Source organism: Zeus faber (assembly GCF_960531495.2).
Source record: "Zeus faber genome assembly, chromosome: 19".
NCBI lineage: Eukaryota > Metazoa > Chordata > Actinopteri > Zeiformes > Zeidae > Zeus > Zeus faber.
The window spans coordinates 7,417,948-7,440,483 of record NC_137206.1 but is presented as its reverse complement, the minus strand read 5'-3'; the positions used below and the strand labels follow the sequence as shown (position 1 = coordinate 7,440,483).

General features: G+C 46.3%; 1 protein-coding gene across 1 annotated transcript in view; it reads left to right on the top strand.

The window, feature by feature from the left end:
- Positions 1-487: 487 nt before the first annotated feature.
- The window catches only part of prkdc (protein kinase, DNA-activated, catalytic subunit), a gene marked incomplete at its 5' end in the record, with an annotated part of 58,470 nt that continues 36,421 nt past the window's right edge, over positions 488-22,536 (top strand). The window contains 35 exons of the mRNA XM_080020086.1: positions 488-653; positions 1,749-1,825; positions 1,919-2,023; positions 3,090-3,164; positions 3,354-3,462; positions 3,569-3,681; positions 3,829-3,928; positions 4,043-4,098; positions 5,034-5,064; positions 5,170-5,327; positions 5,512-5,658; positions 5,752-5,916; positions 7,251-7,419; positions 7,762-7,811; positions 7,968-8,096; positions 8,250-8,399; positions 9,079-9,191; positions 9,814-9,973; positions 10,370-10,456; positions 10,552-10,671; positions 11,445-11,604; positions 11,781-11,890; positions 12,118-12,205; positions 12,400-12,563; positions 13,827-13,985; positions 14,191-14,298; positions 15,488-15,714; positions 15,824-15,918; positions 16,336-16,438; positions 16,785-16,918; positions 18,932-19,162; positions 19,621-19,847; positions 19,960-20,168; positions 20,461-20,593; positions 20,786-20,944. Of these exons, the coding sequence (XP_079876212.1) occupies positions 488-653; positions 1,749-1,825; positions 1,919-2,023; positions 3,090-3,164; positions 3,354-3,462; positions 3,569-3,681; positions 3,829-3,928; positions 4,043-4,098; positions 5,034-5,064; positions 5,170-5,327; positions 5,512-5,658; positions 5,752-5,916; positions 7,251-7,419; positions 7,762-7,811; positions 7,968-8,096; positions 8,250-8,399; positions 9,079-9,191; positions 9,814-9,973; positions 10,370-10,456; positions 10,552-10,671; positions 11,445-11,604; positions 11,781-11,890; positions 12,118-12,205; positions 12,400-12,563; positions 13,827-13,985; positions 14,191-14,298; positions 15,488-15,714; positions 15,824-15,918; positions 16,336-16,438; positions 16,785-16,918; positions 18,932-19,162; positions 19,621-19,847; positions 19,960-20,168; positions 20,461-20,593; positions 20,786-20,944 (4,587 nt within the window). The remainder of the gene's footprint in view (positions 654-1,748; positions 1,826-1,918; positions 2,024-3,089; positions 3,165-3,353; positions 3,463-3,568; positions 3,682-3,828; positions 3,929-4,042; positions 4,099-5,033; positions 5,065-5,169; positions 5,328-5,511; positions 5,659-5,751; positions 5,917-7,250; positions 7,420-7,761; positions 7,812-7,967; positions 8,097-8,249; positions 8,400-9,078; positions 9,192-9,813; positions 9,974-10,369; positions 10,457-10,551; positions 10,672-11,444; positions 11,605-11,780; positions 11,891-12,117; positions 12,206-12,399; positions 12,564-13,826; positions 13,986-14,190; positions 14,299-15,487; positions 15,715-15,823; positions 15,919-16,335; positions 16,439-16,784; positions 16,919-18,931; positions 19,163-19,620; positions 19,848-19,959; positions 20,169-20,460; positions 20,594-20,785; positions 20,945-22,536) is intronic.

Genomic DNA, 22,536 nt, shown 5'->3' with positions numbered 1-22,536 from the left:
GGGTTGGAGTCAAATGTTGTTCACCCCCCCCCCCTTTTTTTTTTTTCTTTCGATCATTCCCTGTCCCGGCAGAGCCGACTCTTGTGACTCTCGTTCATCGTTCGCTCGAAGTCCTCCCTCGCTCACCGCACACACACACACACACACACACACACCAACACACCAACGACTCAATCGAATAGGACAATTCAACGACTCTTTTTTTTTTTTTTTTCCCTCGAGATTCGGTTCGCCACGAACCGAATCTCGAGAGAGGATTCGAATCTCCCCTCGCTCGGGATGACTCCGGCGGACGCGTTTTTGATTGGACGAGAGGACTTCCGCGCCGCCCCGCCCCGCCCCCCTCGCTTCGGCGGCCGGAAGTCTGCGCCGACCGAGCGCTCGTCGCCCAGGCTACCCTCCACCCGCCTCCACCCTCCATCCTCCACCCTCCCTCCACCCGCCTCCGCCCTCCTCCCGAATGTCGACGGAGCGAGGCGTCGCGGCCATGTCTTCCAACGACAGCGCCTCCGACGCCGGGGTTCGGGGTTTGCTTTTAAAGCTCCACGAGTCGCTTTCGGCCGAGGGCGGGAGAGCCGCGTCCCTGGCGTGCGGGGACGCCGTGGGCGACCTGGTGCAGGAGTGCCTGCTGTCAAGCACCGAGCAGCAACTCGGTGAGGTCCTGCACCGCCCGGACGCTCAAGTGAACTCGGCGGGACTGGTGATGCGACACCGCTGGAACGTGTTGTTGTGTTGATAATGGAACTTTACCTCCTCGCCTTTTGCTCACTCACGATAAACGTTCGTTTAAAAAAAAAAAAAAAAGTGGTAATCCCTGAGAATAGTATTAGGCTGCAGAGAAGTCCCATATGCGATACCTAATTCACCTTGCTTTTTTTTTTTTTTAAGAAACAGCAATTCTATAGTAGATTTTAATTTGCGTTAAACATTACACTCTGTATGCTGTTCTCATTGTTGGTGGCGGGGTCCGCCTCTCCCGCTTAAAAACAACGACCCCCCCCAAAAAACCGCACTGGTTGGGCATGTGCAAGAAGTGAAGGTGAAAGACCGCCTCAGCAGCCTGTCGCTTGGACATGGCAGGAGAGCACGGGGCAGTGGTCGTCTCTCTCCGTGGAATAAGGTTATGATGTTGGTGGCGGAGCCAAGCAGGCACGTAAATAACTGAGCGTTAAAAGTCAGGGAATGTCTTTTCAAATCTAGGGTTCAAATTGGGCGTAGAGTGTGCGGGGCTAGGTGTCACCAAGGCAGTAGTGTTAAACATAGAAAAAGGTAATAAAAGCCACAAAACTGTTTATAATAATTGCAACAAACGACAATAAAAAGTAACAATTGTTTTATTTTGTAATAACAGCAAGAACAAGAGAGTATATTATAATACGGTATCGTGTACACTATTATATTATGTTCTATAGTATTTATATGCCATTGCAGCCATGGCAGTGTTAATCTGCAAGTGGGGTTTTAATTCCCAACCTGCAATGTTGATCTTTAATAAACAACAACAAAAAAAATTGTCCACCCGCGTGTGCATGAAATTGTTTGCCGATTTGTGAATGACGCCAGAGAAGTATAATGACTCACACACGGGCAGCACATAACTATCTCGATACTGGACACACGTGGATGAAATTAGGATAGACCTTCCTGTCTGAATCTACGTAGACATACTGTATAGACAAAAAGTGAATCCCCTCCCACCCCCCAAAAAAATATCCCTTTAACTGTCAGTTTGCCTCTTTGTCCCAAAGCCTTGCAGACGTCCTTGTTGTTCTCAAAGGACTACGGACTTCTCAGCTTCCTCCGGAAGTCCCTGGTGTCGGAAGATGTAGGTGTCGGAAAAAAACAACCAGAAAATAATAATCGTGTTGATTTATTTCTCATGATGCGTACGTTGGTTTTTTTTTTGTTTCTTTTTCAGCTTCGCGAAACTAGGGTCGAGATTCTTAATTTACTGGAGAATTTTCTACAGAGGATATCATCCAGGGTCAAGGGATGGGACAAGTCTTATGCCATTGCTCTAAGGGTACGTATGAATGTAGGAGGTTTTCTTTTGGAAATGGAAAGCTTTGTTTTTGGGTTTATTTTGACCCATAAATCAATCATCTCTCCCCGGTTACAACTAAGGAGCAGTGTAGTGTGTAAGCAACAGGCACACAGTGTTGTTGTGTCTTAATATCATGTCCAAACATCTTATGTCCTATTTGACGACTTTGATCACTTTGGGACGGGCTTTCTTGAGCCCAAAACATGACCATAATTCTACATTTAATCACAAGTTTATTTATTTATGAAAACAAAGATAGTTCAGAAAAAAACCCCACACAAAGCACAATTAACTTTTTATTTTATCTTATATTTATAGTTGTAGTATTTTATAAAGAGACGGCGCAGCAAAATAAAGGGCGGGGGTAAAATTGGGGAGGGGGCTGGGAGGCCATATATGGCATCGTGATAATGCACTTCTTTACATCACAAAGCACAAGAATCAAGGGTACATTAGACAGTTTATGTTGCCAGTTGGCCCTGGTGTCTGGGAGGAATTGTCCGCCATACTAACTTCAAGTTCAAGAGATTATTTGTCACATACATATGCATACGGTCATACATATATGCAGTGAAATGTCATGACACCCGGTGATTACGCACAATGAGCTCTATAAGCTCTAAAAATACTAAAAAATACCAAAATGTGCGTAATCGACGCTGGGTTGCTTCTTTTTTTATTTTTTATTATTGTTCCCTCAAAACTGGCCAGTTATTCTCTCCTGACATTACATATGTTTAACCGAATATTATTTATGACCTGAACATGCGAGTATTTAGCGGAGGATTATCAGGAATAGGCCTAGATGTGAGTAATCGGTGGAGAGCTTCACGGAACACGTCCTCACTCTGCCATGTTAAACCGGAGGTCCCCACAATTCCCTTTTTGATGCATTTGGTAAATGGTGAATTCACAGTCTGCGTGAATTGTCAAAGGCAACGCTTCACCGCAGGGAAGGATCTACCGGGGGAAGATTTGGCACGAATACCTGTGAAATCGCCACTGTGTAGAAATTGAAGCAGCGCACCCTGTGTTTGTTCTCCAGGACACTTGCATGGTGGTGTACACCAAAGACAAAGGAGCCAAATGCAGGACTCAAGCACTGGAGCTCCTCATCAAGGTCGGTCCTCATCAAGGGCACTGCCTGTTCAAGACCAAGCAGACAGGATGAAGCGACGACAAGGGTTTATTTAAGTTGCATGGGCGTGCAAGTGACGCCTAGGGCCTTTTTTAAATGAATTTTTTATGTGGATGAACCAGTGTGTGCAGGTCTGTGGTTGGACATATCCCGGTCGTCTCTGTTCTCCAGGTTCTCCATCTGACCACGACCTCCAGCGTTGCCTCTGACCTGAAAGTCTGTGAAATATTCAACAAATTCTACAGCGAGCTCTGTCAGAAGAGTAAAATTGCTGATTCGGGTACGTTATTCATTTTTTTTTTTTTTTAACGTTTGTCTACTTTACAACGATTGAATCAACTAAACCGCTCCGCCCTTTAACATCGTTTCTGTCCTCGTGGCGGTAGTCTGTGGTAAAATCTACGAGTTGCTGGGAGTTCTGGGAGAGGTCCACCCCAGCGAGATGGTCGCCAACTCTGACAAACTCTACAAAGCCTATTTGGGAGAGCTGAAAGGACAGGTACGTACGGCCAAGGCGTTCGATGGGTCTGATGGGTTTTGGTTGTGTGCACCCGACCGCCTGTCTTTATATCCCTTGGCTCAAGAGCGATGCCGTGACGTGGGAAGATGTATTTTCTGTCTTTTTCCTGAAATGATTGCACTTCAGTTGACGTCCTCAACCAAGGAGCCAAAGCTCTTCATCGTGGCGGGTTGTTTGAGAGGCATTACCGCACTGATGACCAACTTCACCAAAACCATGGAAGAAGGTGGGGCCCCTACGCCTGTGGTGTAACCGGTCATCGCAAGTCTACGCAGCCGCACATTTTATATCATGAGTATCATTGATTTGACATTCTTTGACTTTTCTTTGACTTGTGTAGATCCGGCGACGTCCAAAGAAATCTTTCAGTACGCCCTGATGACCATCAGTCCACAGGTGAGGATGCTGCTCGGTTCTACGTTCTGAGGAGCGACTTCACGAAAGGATTGCGTGGCTTTTAATTCACAGTCAAATTCACAATCGCCCGCCAACGGCGAAATATGATCGGTGTTTATTGAGCTTAAAAACAATTTATTTGCAGGCTGTATAGAGAATGACATCATCAAGGCATGTAGATGAATAATATTTTTTTATTCAATATTCAAAATAAAAGTCCTGTCAGTTAAGGCCATTTTAAAAATAAATAAATAAAGCTTATGAATATTAACTACTTGAACTAAACTACTTAATTGGAGTTGCCCATTAAACACTTGAAATCAAAATATCTACTATCCGACAATTATTTAAAGTTTTGTATTTATTCAAGACTGATCATTTCGGGGAAAAAAACGCAAGTGTAGAGCAGTGGCGTAGCGAACGCGTCATGGAGAATGACGCATTTACGCTCCACTGCATGTGCCCATTTCTCCAAATAAAACAAATAAAAACTATGTTTATTATTTAAGATGTATATGTTTTACTCCTTTTCCTAATTGAACGAAACAAAGAAGCCCCCCCCCCACCCCCTCTGCTTTTATGCACAGATGTACAGATTATTTACTTTGCCACATGGATATTTGAGATCAGACGCAAAACAAGGGCAAATTGCACTGGGCGGCAAAACTTTATGGGCGTGCTTGCGCCGGCGTATCACTGGCACAACATCGTTTGTGAATCGGACGCTGAGACAGTGCAGGTCGCCGGGCGCAACTGGCGCGCAATTCATGCTGCTATTATAGGCCGCAATCTATTCTTTGTGAATTTGGCCCCCGAGGCCTTTTGAACGACATTCACTCTGGAAAGTCGACTTATTTGATCGCACGGTGCTGGAGCCTGCGACCTTTGAATGCGCCTCTAAAAAGCTTGGTTTTTGATTTCATTTTTTCGTGCAGATAGAGATGAGTCGCTACGCCGTCACCTTCGGTAAGACCAAACGCGTCCTTTCAAAGCGGAAAAATTTTGGATTTAAGGGTGTAGGTGGGGGGGCAGGGTCTGCAGCAATAACGTTGTATCTCCTGCACCCTGCAGCCGGGCTGAGGCTGTTGGCCAAGCACGCGGGGCAGTTCAGCAGCTGCCTGATGGACCACTACAGAGCTGTGTTCGAAGTGATGTCCAAGCTCTGCGGACACATCAACCAGGAGATGAAGAAGACAAGCTACCAGGCCCTGGAGGCTTTCCTCAAACAGGTGAACGCCGCGTGCACCCCCCCCCCCCCCCCCGAGTCTAACCCCCCGGGGCGCGGACGGCTTGTGTAGTTCGGCGCGGGCCTATTTTGGATTTGAATCGGTTGACGTAATGCAAAGAACCGTTTTGAGCCTTTCTTTCCTGCGGCGGGGGCTTAACCGCCGCTCCGACGGGTGTGGTTCTCAGGTGGCGATGCTGGTGGCGGAGAACGTGGAGGAGCACAAGAGCAAGTTGAAATTCTTCATGCAAAAATTTTGCTCCGTCATTAAGACCATGGACTCCACGCACAAGGAGCTGTCGATCGCCATCCGAGGATACGGATTCTTTGCAGCTGTATGTCAGCTCTATCACTCGTTGTTATTATTATTATTATTATGAAATATGTCTCAGAATCACTGGGAAAACCAATGAGCATCTTCTCTGCAGCCATGCAAGAAGGTTTGCCCCCAAGACGTGGACTTGATGTACACCGAGCTAATTCAGCGCTGCAAGCAGATGTACCTGACCGAGTCGGACAAGGAGGAGGACAGTTTCTTCCAGCTGCCCAGCTTCCTGGATTCCATCGCCAGCGTCCTGATTCACCTGGACAAGGTAACCGACGAGGCCCGCGAACGGATTGGACAGGGGTGTCCGCGGGTCATTTAAAAAGTCCCAGAAAGGTATGAAACCGATTCATCAAAAATGAAGGCCTGGAATAGTATGAAAAAAGTCTGAAATACGAATTCCATAGGTCTTAAATGATTTGCTTTTCGTTGGCAGTGCAGTTTGCGTTCAGTCATTTCATCAGATGAGCATGCGGCGGTATGACACACAGCTCATTTCTTCGGAGTTTGCGGCACATTTTGAGTCAACAAGGCTGGATTCAATTTGGGGGGGGGTGGGATGAATTGCTTGGAATTGATTGGAAATACACCGCCAGACACAACATTAACCATTCATATTGTGTAGCTCCCCCTCGTGCCCCCAAAACAGCTCTGACCCGTGGAGGCTTGGACTCTACAAGCCCTCTGAAGGTGTCCTGTGGTGTCTGGCACCAAGACGTTAGCAGCAGATCCTTTAAGTCCTGAAAGTTGTGAGGTGAGGCCTCCATGGATTAGGCTTGTTGTTCCAGCACATCCCACAGATGCTCCATCGGATCGGACCCTGACCCCGACCATCCACATAATGTAGAAGAAAACATGATTCATCAGACCAGGCCTCCTCCTTCCATTGCTCCATGCTCCAGTTCTGACACTCGCGTGTCCATTGTAGGAGCTTTCAGGGGTGGACAGGGGTCAGCATGGACACTCTAACTGGTCTGCAGCTACACAGCCCCATACACAGCAAGCTGTGATGCACTAAATTATCTGAATTATTACTGAATTATTAATTATTACTATTATGTAAAAACTAGCTCATTACATTATATATATATATGTATATAGAAGAAGAAGAAGAAGAAACAGTCTTTATTTATCACACAACACACCACACTATAACACATGCTTGCACACACACACACATGCACATGCTTTTGATGGTGGCCGGTGAAATGGATTCTCTGCTTTTGACCCATCCTGGGTTGTCCTTCCTCCGGGGGCACAGCCAGGAGCAGTGGGCAGCATACGTAGACGCGCCCGGGGACCAGGTGATAAATGTCCATTGCTGGTCAGACAATGATGGGTGCATGTTTTTGGTGGGGGTCCTTACTGACGTGAGGTGGAGGAAACCCCATGTGAGCACGGGGAGAACATGCAAACTCCACACAGAGAGGCTCCTATTTGGGAGATAACCCGCCGGAGCACGGTGCCAACAGCGCCCCAGGCGCTATATATATATATATATATATTACAGTATTTTCTTTTAACTAGTAGCCAGACAAATGTTTTAACTTTCCATTCCTCACTTTTTGGAATGATGATGTTGGTTGGTGTATAACCCCTCAGATCCCAGAGGTCTACACGCCGTTGCTGGAGCGCCTCCTGGTGGTTCAGATTGATACCTTCCCTCAGTACAGCGGGCGGGTGCAGGTCATCTGTTGCCGCGCCGTCCTGAAGGTCCTTGTTGCCGTGGCGTCCAAAGGGCCTGTGCTCTGGAGTTTCATCAGCTCTATCGGTGGGTTCTATATCGGCATTAGGGGTGGGATTTTTATTTAAAATCTTTAAAGCTTTCTGCTCCTTTTGAGTTTGATTTGAGTTTGCCGAGAACAGTTGTTGCACTGGCTGTTTTGGCATCCTGACCAGCTGAGTTGAGTAGCTTAGCTTTACCCATTCAACTTTTACTCTTTACCTGATCAGGTACAATATGTACGGTATTGTAAAAGCCAAAAAAAAAAACCAAGGGATCAAAAAACTTAGAGCATACATTTTGATTTACAAAATATTTAAATATAGATGGAAATGGAAACAAATTCAACCGAAAGGTCCTTCAAAAGGGAAATCTCTTCCTCTGTTTCAGTGCACCAGGGTTTGATTCGTGTGTGCTCCAAGCCCATCCTGCTCTCAGAGGTCAGTGGATTTATCCTTAATTTCTGTTCTATTCCAGATGATATGATGCCATATTATATAACTGTATTTTCTACTTTTGTTGTGCATCGTGTATTGAGTCTCATGTCAAGTCCACAGGAGTTTATCGAGTGACGCCACGTGTCCCTCTCTCCTCAGGACAGAGGCGCCGAGGATCGCGAGGGTCCCTCCCAGTCGTCACAAATTCACACCGGCAACTGGAAAGTCCCCTCCAGTCAGGACTACCTCGGCCTTTACAAGAACCTTCTAGACTGCGACCAGCTGAAGGTGATCTTCACCGACCGGAACGTCCCTTTGAGACTCTGTTAAGAGTTTTTTTTTGTTCCCTACGATACATTTCAGACATTCAACCTGCTGCAAAAAATGTCTAATTAGTAAAAGCGCTCTGCGACGTTGCCTGTCCTCCACTCTCCAACGCAGGACACGGGATTTCTGGACGGCGCCTTCGAAAGCCAGAATGCCGCCCTGGTGCCTCTGAGCCGCCTGCTGTACGACGAAGTGGTCAAATCCATCCTTCGCATCGTGGAGAAGTTGGACCTGTCGGTGCAGAAGGTCGCTGCAGCGGAGGAGGTGGGGATTTAAGAAAAGATTCCTCTTGGGTTCACTTTTAACAAAATTATACACCAGTCATTGGATCTGATCAATCATTTACAAAAGTATATGCGATATAATACTTCTGGATTATTTGTTAAAAAATTTGACTTTGCTGTTTTGAAAGATGTGATCTTACAAATATCATTCACTGGCTCTCCAGCAAAAACTGCATTTTCCACTGTTTTTGCTCCAGCAATGTCATAATTGGGCTTGGCCGATTGTGCAAAATTTCAGGATTTATTATTTACATTATTTTCACAAAAGTTTTTTTTTTTTTTTTTTTTTTCCCAAATGAAGTCCCAGAACAAGGGTGAGACGTCCGTTTCCACTGTCCCCTCTCCGCTCCAGTTTAGGAACACAGTAAACTGCAATTACACCGTTTCAATGCTCGGATTTTTCCTGGGGGATCAAAAACATAAAAAAAAACAAAAAACAAACTGTCTGTCATCAATGTCAATCGCAATCAATGGAGTCGCTCGCCGGTAGACGATTTTATCGTAAATCTGCCCAAGCCTAGTCGCCATGAACAATTACTTTTTTTTTAAACATAAGTTATATTTTCCTTGGGAATTGCCTTCTGTTATAGCCAGATAAGAAATCAGGTGTTCTGTGTTCTACGTTAGAACTCTTGGCTCCTGCGTCCTTGTCCTCCCAGGGTCAAGACGAAATGACGGCCATGGTCCTGCCCTCCTCTGACCCCACTGCCCATCTCCTCCCCAATAAAGTCAAGGACTTCACCGCCTTCATCAACCTGGTGGACTTCTGCAGGTGACGGGGACCTATCACAGCCCCCCCCCCTTTTTTTTTTTTTTTCTTAAGCAACAATACTCCTCAGTTCTCTGGATCACTTTGCGGCCTCGGCAGTTTAAGTAGTCGGCCACAGTGCGTCCACTTGTTAAGTTTGTACACATGTTGTTTCAAGACAGCAGACGTCCTTTCCCATCCAGATTTATTTTAATGACAGATACTCATGTTACCTGTCCAAGAATTGAATGGTGTTCGTTTTTTGGTTTCATTTTCAATAGCTTTGAAACAGAAAGTGTAATTAGCGGTTGTGTCACTGCTGATTGAAATGAATTGTGTACCGCTTAAAGAATACATCATCATCATGAAATATCTTACAGAAATACAATAAGACACATGTGACTATACTGCAGGTTTACTACTTAAAAGGAGAATTAAGGATTTTATTATATATATATATATATATATATATATATATTATAATATATTATTATCTTAAGGCTTGAATGTTTGCCCCATTGGACTGCATTTACAGCATCATTTTTATAAGGCCTAGGTTGAAAAATTCGGGACCCTGATCCTTTAATGTGAGTCAAAAAATATAGAAAAGCAAATCCTGCCTTCAAAGTATTTTCCGTCTCTGCAGTGAACTGTTGCTGAGTAAGCACGTGGAGTATTTCAAGCCGTGGGTCTACCCGTTTAGTCACGAGCTCATCCTCCACTCCATAAGAAACCCATTTGTCAGCGGCTTTTACAAGCTGCTGGCGGTCTCCATGAATATTGCCAAGAGAATCAGATACTACCAGGTAACCAAACAAGTCTACATTTTCTAACGTGCACTCTGTCATCCAAGCAGTCCCGGTTGTTTCCCCTACTCGAGCGATGTGGACAATTTGTAGAACGTTTGACTGTATATGTTCCTTAACTTGACGTCATTCGTTCCATAATGATGTAATTGTCAAGAACAGTTTTCCTCACAGTCGCTTTCTCAAATCGACTAAAACATCGATACAGCATCAAGACGTCCACTAGGATGTCCGCTTTTAAGACTGTTAAGGGACATATACAGTCAGATACATACACAAAAACTTTAAATACCATGAACGCTCAAATGCAGTTGTCCGGCCTGTGGGGAAAATAGCTATGTCTTTTCCATCACACTGTTCAAAATCTGTCTTCTTTTGGGGGGGGCGGGGTTTTAGGGCGTTGACCCTATGAGCTCACCGTTGTCCCCGGTCGACCCCGTGAGGAGCGCCTGCTTTGCGCTCTTCGCCAAGTTTGGTAAAGAGGTAACAGTAGCTCCGTCCTGTCTAACCCATTTCCTTTAAACATTCTCGACGCCATTGGCGAGCTGGCGGGCTGACGCCTGTGGATGTTCCTCCAGGTGTGTCTGAGGACCAAGCAGTACAAGGACGAGCTGCTGGCTTCCTGCCTGATGTTCGTCCTCTCGCTGCCCCACAACATCATCGCTCTGGACATCAAGGCCTACTGCCCTGCTCTGGAGGTGGGTGAGGGGAGAAGTAAGGGGGCGAGTGGCTCAGGGGGTCCAGCAAGCGGAAGGTTGCCGGTTCGATCCCCGGCTCCTCCTGGTAGCGTGCTGGTGTGTCCTTGAGCGAGGCTTAACCCCCTAAGTGCTCCCCCGAGGCAAGGCGACGGAGAGGCATCCCGACCGCTCACGTGTGCCCTGTACACACAATAGAGCGGGGCAATGTGGCCGAAACCTCCTACCCCGAGACAGGTTATTTAGTATCTCCATAACCATTTACTATGATTATAGCACGTTCACGGAAAAATAAGCGGGGGGAAAAACCCTAGTTAAGACGTAAAGTCTTAATTAGCTGAAACCTCAGACTAAAACGCGACCGGCAGACGTGTTTAAAAAGGCTGATTTAATGATAGGTATTTGGATGGGCTCGGTCGTCACCCTCAAACGTTGTAATAATCCACGGACAGTGCCGTCATCCAAATTGAGATGTCCTCACCAAACACAAGTTGATGGTTAGCGACAAAACGCGGCTGTTTTTTCATCAGCGCAACTTTAGAAAAAAAGTTGTAACCAAAGCAGGGGCTTTTATTTATCCATTTTGGCGTTAATCTCTGCGTGCCGCGATTTTTGTTGCGTTTGCTCCCTGCTGGCTCCTGGCAAACCTCCTAGCTTTGATTGTCGGTAAATACCACGGCGTCTTTGAGTACGTCCGTAACGTTTGAGCTCCCTCCTGAACGGTCGAAAAACTGCAGAACAAACACTTTGCTTCCCTCCCACTCCCACCCCCCCAGACGGCTCTCAAGCTGGGCCTGAGCCACGTTCCGCTGGCCAACGCCGCGCTGGACGCTCTGGAAGTCTGGTCGTCCTCCATCCCGCCGGAGACCATTCGGCCCTGCTACGGGAGCGTCCTGCCCCTGCTGGACGGATACCTCAAGTCCACCAGTGCCAACGGTGAGGGGACGGCCGGGCAATGAGTCAATGCTGTCACTTGCCATCACTCGTGTTCTTTAACCATGTGTTCCTCGTTCCATGTTGCGCCGCTCTAGGTTGATGGCACTTGTGGCGTTTAAAAAAATATATATATATAATCTGAAACATGATTATTATTTTTTTCCACCGCATTTCAGAGAAGGACGACAGTGGCTGGGAAGTGATGTCGTCTCTGTCCTCTAGAAGCGAGCAGGGATCCTCCCAAAGGATGGCGAGACTCCTAAAGCAGTCCAACCAGCTGGCTATGGTAATACACCATATGTAGGCTGAACCAGTGTTAAGGGGCAGGGTATTTTAGTTTTTACTAGATTAAAGGCCACCTGTAGTACCTTTTTTAATTTAATTGTATTTTTATATTATTCTTTTTTTATTATTATTATTATTTTATTTTTTTTGTATTTTCAAGCACTTGGAAGTCCTCTCTTGAAGAGGTGAGCCCCAATGTTTGTGTTGACTGCCCGTGTCCGTCCGCAGGAAGATGCTCCTGCCGCCATGGTGAGGCTCAGGGTCGTGCGCTTGCTCGGCCACCTGGGGGGACGACTGAACCGAAATCTGGTGACGGGTGAGATCCCAGAACGCATGAAACGTTTAAGAAAAAAAAGAAATATTCAGCCCAAAGTCATCTGAGAAGTTGTTCTCCTATATGGCATTGTGCCTCTCGACGTGTTACCCCACCAAGCTTTTCCCCCTAAATGCTCAAAATCTGTCTCGTGGTATCGGGGCTCCCTCCCAACCCTCCCCCCTCTTGCCGCGCAGTGGCCTCCACCGAGGAGACGATGAGGAAGTTTGTGGCCTGGGATGCTGAGAAGAGGCTCAGTTTCCCCGTTCCCTTCATGGACATCAAGCCGGTCATCTATCTGGACCCCTTTCTGCCCCGCATCAGCGAACTGGCCCTGTCCACGAGCGACAGGCAGACCAAGGTACGTCCAGTCAGCGAGGGCCCCTCAGGAGGAGGGATGAACTCTTAATACAGGAAGGAGGAAGAAAAAAATCTGTGTGCGTGGGATGGTATACAAACGGAACAATAACAGAAGGGGTGGCATCACACGAGACAAAAATATTCTAAAACGTACGGATATTAAGTGTTTCCATCGCCTTTTTGTGAGTCGAATTAGAAAGTGGTTTCACATATTGCTCAACATCCTTTCAGGAAAGCAACAGAATGAGGTTTATTATTGCTAAACCTACATTTATCAATAAGAATTTTGCCAACATCATTATCAGATTTATTATATATATAAAAAAAGATATACTTGTCCTCTTTTCTTGGGGTGTTGAGCAAACCAAACACAACATTTTCCCATGATAATTTTAAATATTTAAAAATATGATGAATGACAAATCTGCAAAGGTCTTGCCGTCATTTATTGGTGTGAGAACAACAGCAAAACAGGAGTAAGACTGTTTATGGATATTTGGGCATGCAACACAGAGTATTTGTATGGCATTGCATCCAGGACAGAGTTAGTCTGCAAGTGGAGTTCAACTACTCAACCTGCACTGCAACTCTCTATTAATTCTTTAATCATCAAGAACTGCTGCAATAACTCTGTCCTGTGGACGACCTGTAGAATGACCAGAGCACAGTTTTTGGTTATAGAGAACCACCACCAACCCCCCTCTTTGGAGAACTATTTATCATGTTTGGGTCTATAAACAACTGATCACTACTCCAAGAGCGGGAGAATCACCACGGTGAGACAAATTAACATAGAAACAAACAACATTTACACAAAAACATGAAGTGTGTGTGTGTGTGTGTGTGTGTGTGTGTGTGTGTGTGTGTGTGTGTGTGTGTGTGTGTGTGTGTGTGTGTGTGTGTGTGTGTGTGTGTGTGTGTGTGTGTGTGTGTGTGTGTGTGTGTGTGTGCGCGCATCAACAACAGTTAACACAGAGGAGCATTATGTACTTACAGTAAGTACAGATACAGTAGTATGCAACAGCAGCGGGTAGCCATGATGTATATTACTACTACTAATAATAATGAAACTGAACGCACAGTCTTCAAAATCAGCGATTAAACTGGACTACTAAACTATTCTAGTAATTGAACATTTCGGTTTTAAAATTGGTCCGCTGAACTGGCGTGAACTCGGGACCCGTACTCCAAAAGAACCCCTTAAAACCTCTGAGAGAACCCCCGGGCCTCGCCGCTTCTCACCCCGTGGGTTTTCCCCGCGCAGGTGGCGGCCTGCGAGCTGCTGCACAGCCTGGTGATCTACATGGTCGGGAAGAGCACTCAGATGGCCGAGGGCGAGGGCGAGGGCAGCTTGCCGCCGATGTACAACCTCCACAAGAAGCTGTTTCCCGTGCTCCTGCGTCTGGCCTGCGACGTGGACCAGGTCGGTGTCCGCCCAGGAGACCGCCGCCACTTTGACGTGTTGAATCCAGACGTGTGATTCGACGAAGACTAGAAATGTCTTATGACCGTCGTGCAATTTATTTTTATTTTTTTCAATCCCGCTGCATTAGTTAGAAAAAGGGATGTTGTCATTTGCCGGTCGCGACGTCACCTGACGGCGCCCGTCTCGTTGCTCCTGTCGTCAGGTAACAAGGCAGCTGTTTGAGCCGCTGGTGATGCAGCTGATCCACTGGTTCACCAACAACAAGAAGTTTGAGAGCCAAGACACCGTCGCTGTTCTGGAAGCCATTCTGGTGAGAGTCCCAAGTTCACCTCCTCCGATTCTCTGCTTCCTTTTTATTCAGGTCCACAAGCCTCAATTAAATAGTTTTGATGGTATGCCATTTCATATGCAGCAGCAGGTTAGGTTTGCGATGCAAATCGTGTTGAGTCCTATTCACCCGTCACATAACGTTATGTCTTTTAGAGGACGCTTTTGTCCAAAGCGACTTAAAATAAGTACATTTGTCACGGTGTCACACCAACTGTATCTCACAGTCACTGCTAAACCCTGTTTGAGTTTTGTTTTGTAATTAAAGTATGTTAGACATTAAAAATGGGAGTTGATTTTAGAAGCGTGTCTATAGAAGATTCATTAAAATGGTTAAAAATAATAATCCTATTGATCGGGGGAAAAAAATAAATAAAGGAACCCGATTCACAAATTGCATCTACTGAGCGTAGACAACTTTTTTTTAAATGCGCTATCAATGTAATTTAAGAAATTGCAATTACATAAAAAAATAAGGTTCGGGCCATGTTTCTATTCTACTATTTTCATTGTGGCTTCCATACTGCTACACTGGTATTTTCATCCGATTGAGCGGTATTTCTTAACAGCAAATACGGGCAATCTCCGTTTTTTTTTTTTTTGTTTTTTTTTTGCTACATGTGTGAAAGGGTAACTCCAGTTATTGTCCGGAATGCATGTGTCAAAGCAGCTTCACAAAGTCAAACATGCGTGTGGCCGTTTCGCCTGCCGCACGCCACCTGAGTGGCGATTTCAGGGCTCTCAAACACAGACGATGGGGTTGGAAACACACAAGTTTATTGTAGTGAGTGGGCTAGGTGGAACAAGCCAGGAGCAGATGGACAGCATGTCATGACAAGGGCTCCTCTTGTGGGTGTGGGTGGGTTTTACCTGTTCTCAACGGGCAACAGGTAAACAACCACACTGCTCCTGGGCTCACCTCCTCGCCGACAGGTGTGGCTTCTCAAACCACACCATCCCCACACCACAGTGCTGAAACATCCTCCCTGCTGGTCGTCTTAACGCTCGGCGGCTTCGCTCAAGTGCAGGTTCACACTCACGATTAATCAGCTTACATGTGCATAGGCAATGTCTAGGAGGATTTCTTTTTCCATTTGTTTCTGTTAATTAAAAAAAAAAAAATTCCAGACACCGCGTCACCTGCTGTAAGCGTACGCCCCGTTCCTCTGCAGGACGGCCTGGTGGACCCCCTGGACAGCGCCCTGCGGGACTTCTGCGGCCGCTGCACGGAGGAGTTTGTCAGGTGGTCCATCAAGCAGACCAGCCCCCAGCAGCAGGAGAGGAGCCCCGCCAACACCAAGTCCCTGTTCAAACGCATCTACAGCCTGGCCCTGCACCCCAGCAGCTTCAAGCGCCTCGGCGCCGCCCTGGCCTTCAACAGCATCTACCGACAATTCAGGTCAGACGCGGTTTTTGGCACGTCACTGGCGGGACGAAGAATTATGTCGAAGACGGTTTCCACGTCCCGGGATGTATTTTGTACATTTTTTTTGTTTGTCTTTTTAAAGGGAGGAGAATTCCCTGGTGGACCAGTTTGTCTTTGAGGTGCTGGTCGTATTTGTCGAAAGCCTGGCTCTGGCTCACACGGACGAGCGCTCCATAGGTAAAGGGATCCATGGCGTTCTAGTCACCGTCTAATGGGCTGCGTTGTACAGAGGTATAATTTGGAGTTAATTTTTTTACTGTATAACGATAACCCAAACCAACTTGTTTTTTGTGTTTTTATTGCACAAAAACACTTCTATCAAGGGATTCCCTCGACAATTATTTGCTTTGGAATAGGAGTGCAATCTTGTCACAACATCACCACATACTTTTTTGTCTAATTTATTTTCATTTTTAATGGAGAGCTTCTTATTGTCGTGGATGACTAGTTCAGTGAGAACGCTGGAAATTGCGGTGGCATTAACGGCCCCGAAATGACTTCGTTAAGAATTCGTAGGTCATTCTGGGGGGGAGAAAAAAAAAATGTTTGGATGGTGGTTTTTGGGTGAAACCGTGGCTGTCCTTGCGTCCGCAGGTACGGTGCAGCAGTGTGTCAGCGCCATCGACCACCTGAAAAGAATCGTCAAATGCAAGGCCACCGGTCTGAATCAGCACAACGCCAAGAGGCGAATTCCCAGGCAGGCGCCCCGAAGCATGAATAGCCACTAGTACCTAATAGCATCTAAAGTACTCGTGCATCATACATTTTGACTCGTAAAACTAAACTAGTTACCAAATAACTGTTGGAATAGCATCTAGTTACCAAAATATAAGTACTAGTAACTTTTAAAAAGTGACCTTATATGAACAATAAATGTTAAAACAGCTTGCCCTGCGCTGCGGGTGGTTGCTTGTCAGAATACAGTCCCAATTCACATTGTGAATTTATAGTCACCATTTTTATTTTATTTTATTTTATTCTCTGCTTTACATTTTGAATTTATGGTCATCATTTTTATTTTATTTGACTCTCCGCTTCCACAGGGGGTTCTCCCCTGACGTGAAGGTGTGCCTGTCCGAAGTGGTGTCGTGGCTTCTGGAGCAGTGCGGCCGGCCGCAGACCGAGTGCCGCCACAAATGCATGGAGCTCTTCTACGAGTTGGTCCCCCTCCTGCCGGGTGAGCTGCCCCTCCGGACCTTCATGGTCGCACGGCAGACAGCAGATCACATCACGCACTACAGTTGCCGCTTCGCGCGCAGGCGTTTTTTGTTCATGATGTAGGTTAAAGCCGGTGTCATTTTTATTTTTTAGATGGATACAGTTGAGGCCAAAAGTTTACATACACAAGCTAAATATATTCAAACTCCACACATTTCATGTCAGCATACATTTCCTACGGCAATTAGGGTATCTACTTTATTTTCATGAAAGGTCATTTCCAAATAATATCTAAGTGACCTATATTTCAGATATATTTATTTTAATTACTCTTTCAGATTTTCAGTGAGTCAAAAGTTGACATACACTTTGTTAGTATTTTTGGCATTGCCTTTTAAGTTCTTAACTTGAATTAAACGCTCGGGTAGCCTTCCAATACTTTTTTGTGCCCATTCCTCCTGACAAGACTGATGTAACTCATCCCCAGGAATATTTATTTAGAGAAATATATTTTGGGAAATTGCAGTTTCAGCAACAGCTTACATGAAAAAAAAAAAGAAGGAAGTAAATAAAATAAGAAAATGTGGAAAAAACAGTTGACTGAACACAATAAAATATGAAAATATACATCAAACCCTCATGATAAACAACCAAATATATCACTTGATAAATAACAGAAAACAATAAAAATAATACATAAAAAAACTAAACTAAAAATAATAATTATCAAATATGTACACCGATCAGCCACAACATTAAAACCATTGACAGGTGGAGTGAATAACATTGCTCATCTCGTTCCAATGGCACCTGTCAAGAGGTGGGATATATTAGGCAGCAAGTGAACAGTTAATTCTTGAAGTTGATGTGTTGGAAGCAGGAAAAATGGGCAAGCGAAGGGATCTGAGCCACTTTGACAAGGACCAAATTAGGATGGCTAAACTACTGGGTCAGATCATCTCCAAAACAGCAGGTCTTGTGGGGTGTTCCACAGTCTAGACCGTCTGGTCTGATCCCACTGAAGAGCTACTGTAGCACTAATTGATGAAAAAGGTAATGCTGCTATGATAGAAAGGTGTCAGAACACACAGTGCATCACAGTTTGCTGTGTGTGGGGCTGTGTAGCTGCAGACCAGTCAGAATGTCCACCTCTGAAAGCGCCTACAATGGGCACGCCAGTGTCAGAACTGGAGCATGGAGCAATGGAAGAAGGAGGCCTGGTCTGATGAATCATGTTTTCTTCTACATCATGTGGGTGGTCGGGGTTGGGGTCCGATCTGATGGAGCATCTGTGGGATGTGCAGGAACAACGAGACCGATCCAGGGGGGCTCCACCTCACAACTTACAGGACTTAAAGGATCTGCTGCTAACGTCTTGGTGCCAGATACCACAGGACACCTTCAGAGGTCTTGTGGAGTCCAAGCCTCGACAAGGGTCAGAGATGAGAAACCCCAGGCGCAATGATGATGTGATGCAATATTATAGCTAGACAGTATCAGTCTATTTTGCTGGTGCAGAGCGCCAGGTAGACGCCTCCAGAAGCTAATCGGTCATCATCAGGTCTGGTCAGAGTGGTGATTAGGGTGGTCGATACCAGTCTGCCCTGGCTCCACGTCCACAGCCAAAAACAGAAAAATAAAGCGAAAATTAAACAGTGGCGATAAACCTCAAAAAGGAGCAGAAAGGAATTTTAAGGCTTACGACAGTAAGCAATTTCACTTTTTCAATTGCAAAATTGTATCTCTCAAACCAAACCAAGCATGCCTTGAGTAATATTGCATCTAAATGGCCTGCGGATCTCACATAAATGTCTTGCATTAATTATGAAGAACTTATGAACTGGTCAAATGCATTGATCTGTTTTAAATTTTTGTCTGTGCATTACGCTCTCCTCACTGGGTGTGAATGATGGTAATCGCTGTTCACTTAATTTGTTTTTATTTCTTTATTTTCCATCGATCCATTCATGTTGGCCGGACGGCGTTTGCTCCACGTGAACAAATGCGTAATCCGCTCTTGGACTCGACGCAGGCAAGAAATCTCCCTCGCAGTGGCTGGACGCGTTGCTGAAGGAGCGCGGCGCGGGGTTCCTGGTCTCCAGGTTCGAGGGCGGCGGCCTGCAGTCCCAGCCCACCCTCCGGGAGCTGTCGGGCCCCTTCAGCGTCAGGGCCACGCTGCAGTGGATGGACCTGCTGCTGGCCGCCCTCGACTGCTACAACACCTTCATCGGCCTGCACATCATCAAGCCCCATCATGTCCTCAGTACGTCCCCGCTTTGTCATGAATATTTCAGAATCCGGATTTTCACGCCCAAGGAAGTTGTCACGGCAACAGCCGGTGCGGTCAACCCATTCATTACACATCATTAGAAAATCAGCGTTCATGGCTATGGTGGCTAAGGCAAATGACAAACTGGCACCAATCCATGTCCGCGTATCATTCCTGTTCGTTAACTATCACTTCAGTATATTATTAGCGTTTTTCATTTCATTTGCACCAAGTTTTGAGGATATTGAGATAATGTCGCTTTTGACAGAAGTTGTTGCCAATTGTGCGAGAGTCGGCTTTACAAAAAAAAAAATAACCCGATGACCAAAAAAATATAGACCGTGGATAACGTCCTTAACCTTACAATTACCTGGGCCGCACGTTCCCCCCGTTCGGATATCGACGGCGACCTTTTAGTCGCCCTCACCGGAGTCCTTTCCTCCGTTTCGAAGGTTCCAGGGAGCAGTCAAGCTTCCTGAAGGCCGTGCGTTTCTTCCTGAGCGAGCTGGCCACCCGGGAGCTGGCGGCCGCCGAGGGCTGCTTCGCCCTCGGCCAGAAGAACGCCCTCTTCAGCCCCCGGGAGGTGGAGCAGTACAACCACAGCAAGGGCACCATCATCGTTCGCCTCCTCGAGTTCGCCACCATGGTCCTCTGCAAGTGCGACCGGGATTTCTGGAAGGTGCCCCGAACGCGCCGCCGCTCGCTGGCGAATCCGGCACATAAAAAAAAAATGAAAATAAAATGAAAAATGAGCAAGAGACGAGCAACGGCCTTTTCACTTTCGTCCGCAGCTTCTGGAGCCGGACGTCTTCTGCGGCGTGTTCCTTGAGCTCGCCGCCCTGGTGGTGTGCAGACCGTCCTCCGTCGGTTTCAACATGGCGGACGTGGAGGTGATGAAGAACCTGCCCGGGGTGTGCGCTCCGCTGCTGGCGGCGCTGCTGGCCTCGCCGTACCGGAGCGGCCTGGAAAGCAGCCTGCGGGACGCCATCACGCGCAAGAGGTACCAAGCTCATAAGTACTTTGTTACTGTACTCAAGTACATTTTTCAAGTATATGTACTTGCTTAAGTAGATTCTGTTTGGGAGACTTTCTTGCTCCACTACATTGCCAAGCAAATATGTTTATCTTTTTACTATACTGCATTTCTAACACAGTTGCGTTACTTTTTAAGTGTGTGTGTGTGTGTGTGTGTGTGTGTGTACAGTAGTGTATATAGTGTAATGTGTCAGTAAGGAGTACATGTACATCAACTGTTTTTTCCATTTGCGTCCTGTGTTTGTGCGTGTGCGTAGCGTGGAGGAGCTGTGTGCCGTGGATCTCTACCAGGCCGCCGAGCTGAGCGGCCACGACAGCATGGAGATGGTCCTGTCCGCCTGCAAGCAGATCCACAAAGCCGGCTGCCTCAGCTCGGTTCTCCACAACCAGGTACTCCGTCGTTTCACCCCGGAGATTATTCCGTGAAGGACGGATGCTTTAAAAGGCCACCTGTGGCCAGTTTCACCGACGGCCACCAGTAAAATACGAAATGTACCAAAAACTGTGAAAAAGTCCTTGGCGGGGGTCTCAGTGAGTGTTCCGGGGTCTTCTGACATTTCTTTTCTTTCTCGGACGTTGAAGGACCCGGCCTACGCCGCGTCCCTGGGCTGCAGGCTCCTCATGGCGGTGTACAAGGGCATCGCCCCCGGGGGGGACAGGAAGGCGCTCCCCTCCCTGGACGTGAACAGCAGGAGGCTGGCCGACGGCCTGCTCCAGCTCGCCTTCTCCCTCAACCCGCAGGTCTGCTCCCGCCGCTGAGTTCAGTTTTTATGCGAAAGGTGCCCTTCAAGGATGGTTCCGTCTGTTTTTTCAAGCCTGTGTCGAAACATCCATGTGGAATTTAATACCTGTTCACGACGCCGGAGTAGTTCCTTCTCTTCAGCATCAGTGAACCAAAAATAAATACGATAATACAGCGATAGTAAATGTCTCATGGCATTTTATTACGCCTCTGCGCCGGCGACAGCCATGGCCACAGGCATTATGTTTTCGGGTTGTCCGTCCGTCCGTCCGTACTACCGTGAACGCTATAGCTCAGGAACGGCTGTAGGGAACTTCCTTACATCCGGCACAAACATCCAGATGTGAAGGATTCATGAACTGATTAGAATTTGGGGATCAAAGTCAAGGTCAGTATGGCCTCACAAAACACATTGTTGGCCATGACTCATAACAGAAGTCATGGCCATATATCAACATACAGTATAGAATTTTATATATATATATATATATATATATATACTGTACATTTTCCCAAAAGGCCTGTGAGTGTCCCCAGTATGCCAGACACTATGGAAATTGGGAATGTTGTTTGTGAATTCTTTGGAAATTCTGAATTTTTTTTTGACATTGGGAAAACAAACGATAGAAACTACGTGTGGGGATTTTGATTTCTGGTGCCGATTTATGTTTCTGCCGGTGGGAGCCGAGGGGGAGGGGAGGGGTGGGGGGGCACGGCGAGCGCAGATTGCGCCACGATCGCCCCCTGCATGCGTAGCTCGCGAAACATGAAGCAGCGTGAATTCTGCTCTTAATTTTCTTTTAGTTTTTCTCTTATTAAATAAAAAAAAAAAAAAAGTAATACCAGATACTCATCCCTAGAGCAGAATGGATAAAACAGTGTTAAAACACACTGTTTTTAGTTGTTTTATTTGGAGGAACGGTCCACGGCTCTCCGCAATCGGGGCACACAGAGAGCCGTGGACCGACGTGGACGATTCACACATATAAAAATATATTTATGAGTCCTATAATTCCTCACTGAAATGTTGTACCTTTGCATTTTTGTGAGCTTCTATCTGTGTTATCCTGTTATTGTAAAGCACACTGACTGACCAAAAATGACTGCTCGTCTCGAAGAATCTCAGTACTCCGGCTGATGATTGGAGTCGTCGACCTTCAAGCCCTAATAGTAGATGACAGTGAGATGCATGGTAGATATATACAGGTACTCCTCACTAAACGACCAAGTTCCGTTCCTACGACCTGGTCGAAAAGCGAGGACCCGCCCCCTCACCGTTATTTCAGTCTTGGAAATTGCGAACGCTAGTGTAGTGAATACTGACAGACTGTGGGAATGACACTGAGAACGATGATGAGACGACATGTATACAGTGTGTATAATAGTATATAAAAGGTGATGCGCGATGAGAGGCTTGTACAGTACAGACTGGTCAGAGAGCTGGTCGTCAGTCCGAACAGTCGTTAAATAGGTAGGTTGTTAAGTGAGGAGTACCTGTATAGATATAATAGATGGATACAAATAATAGACAACGGGACTAAGATTATATTATATTTAAATTCATAAAGATCAGTCTAATTGACAATATTTG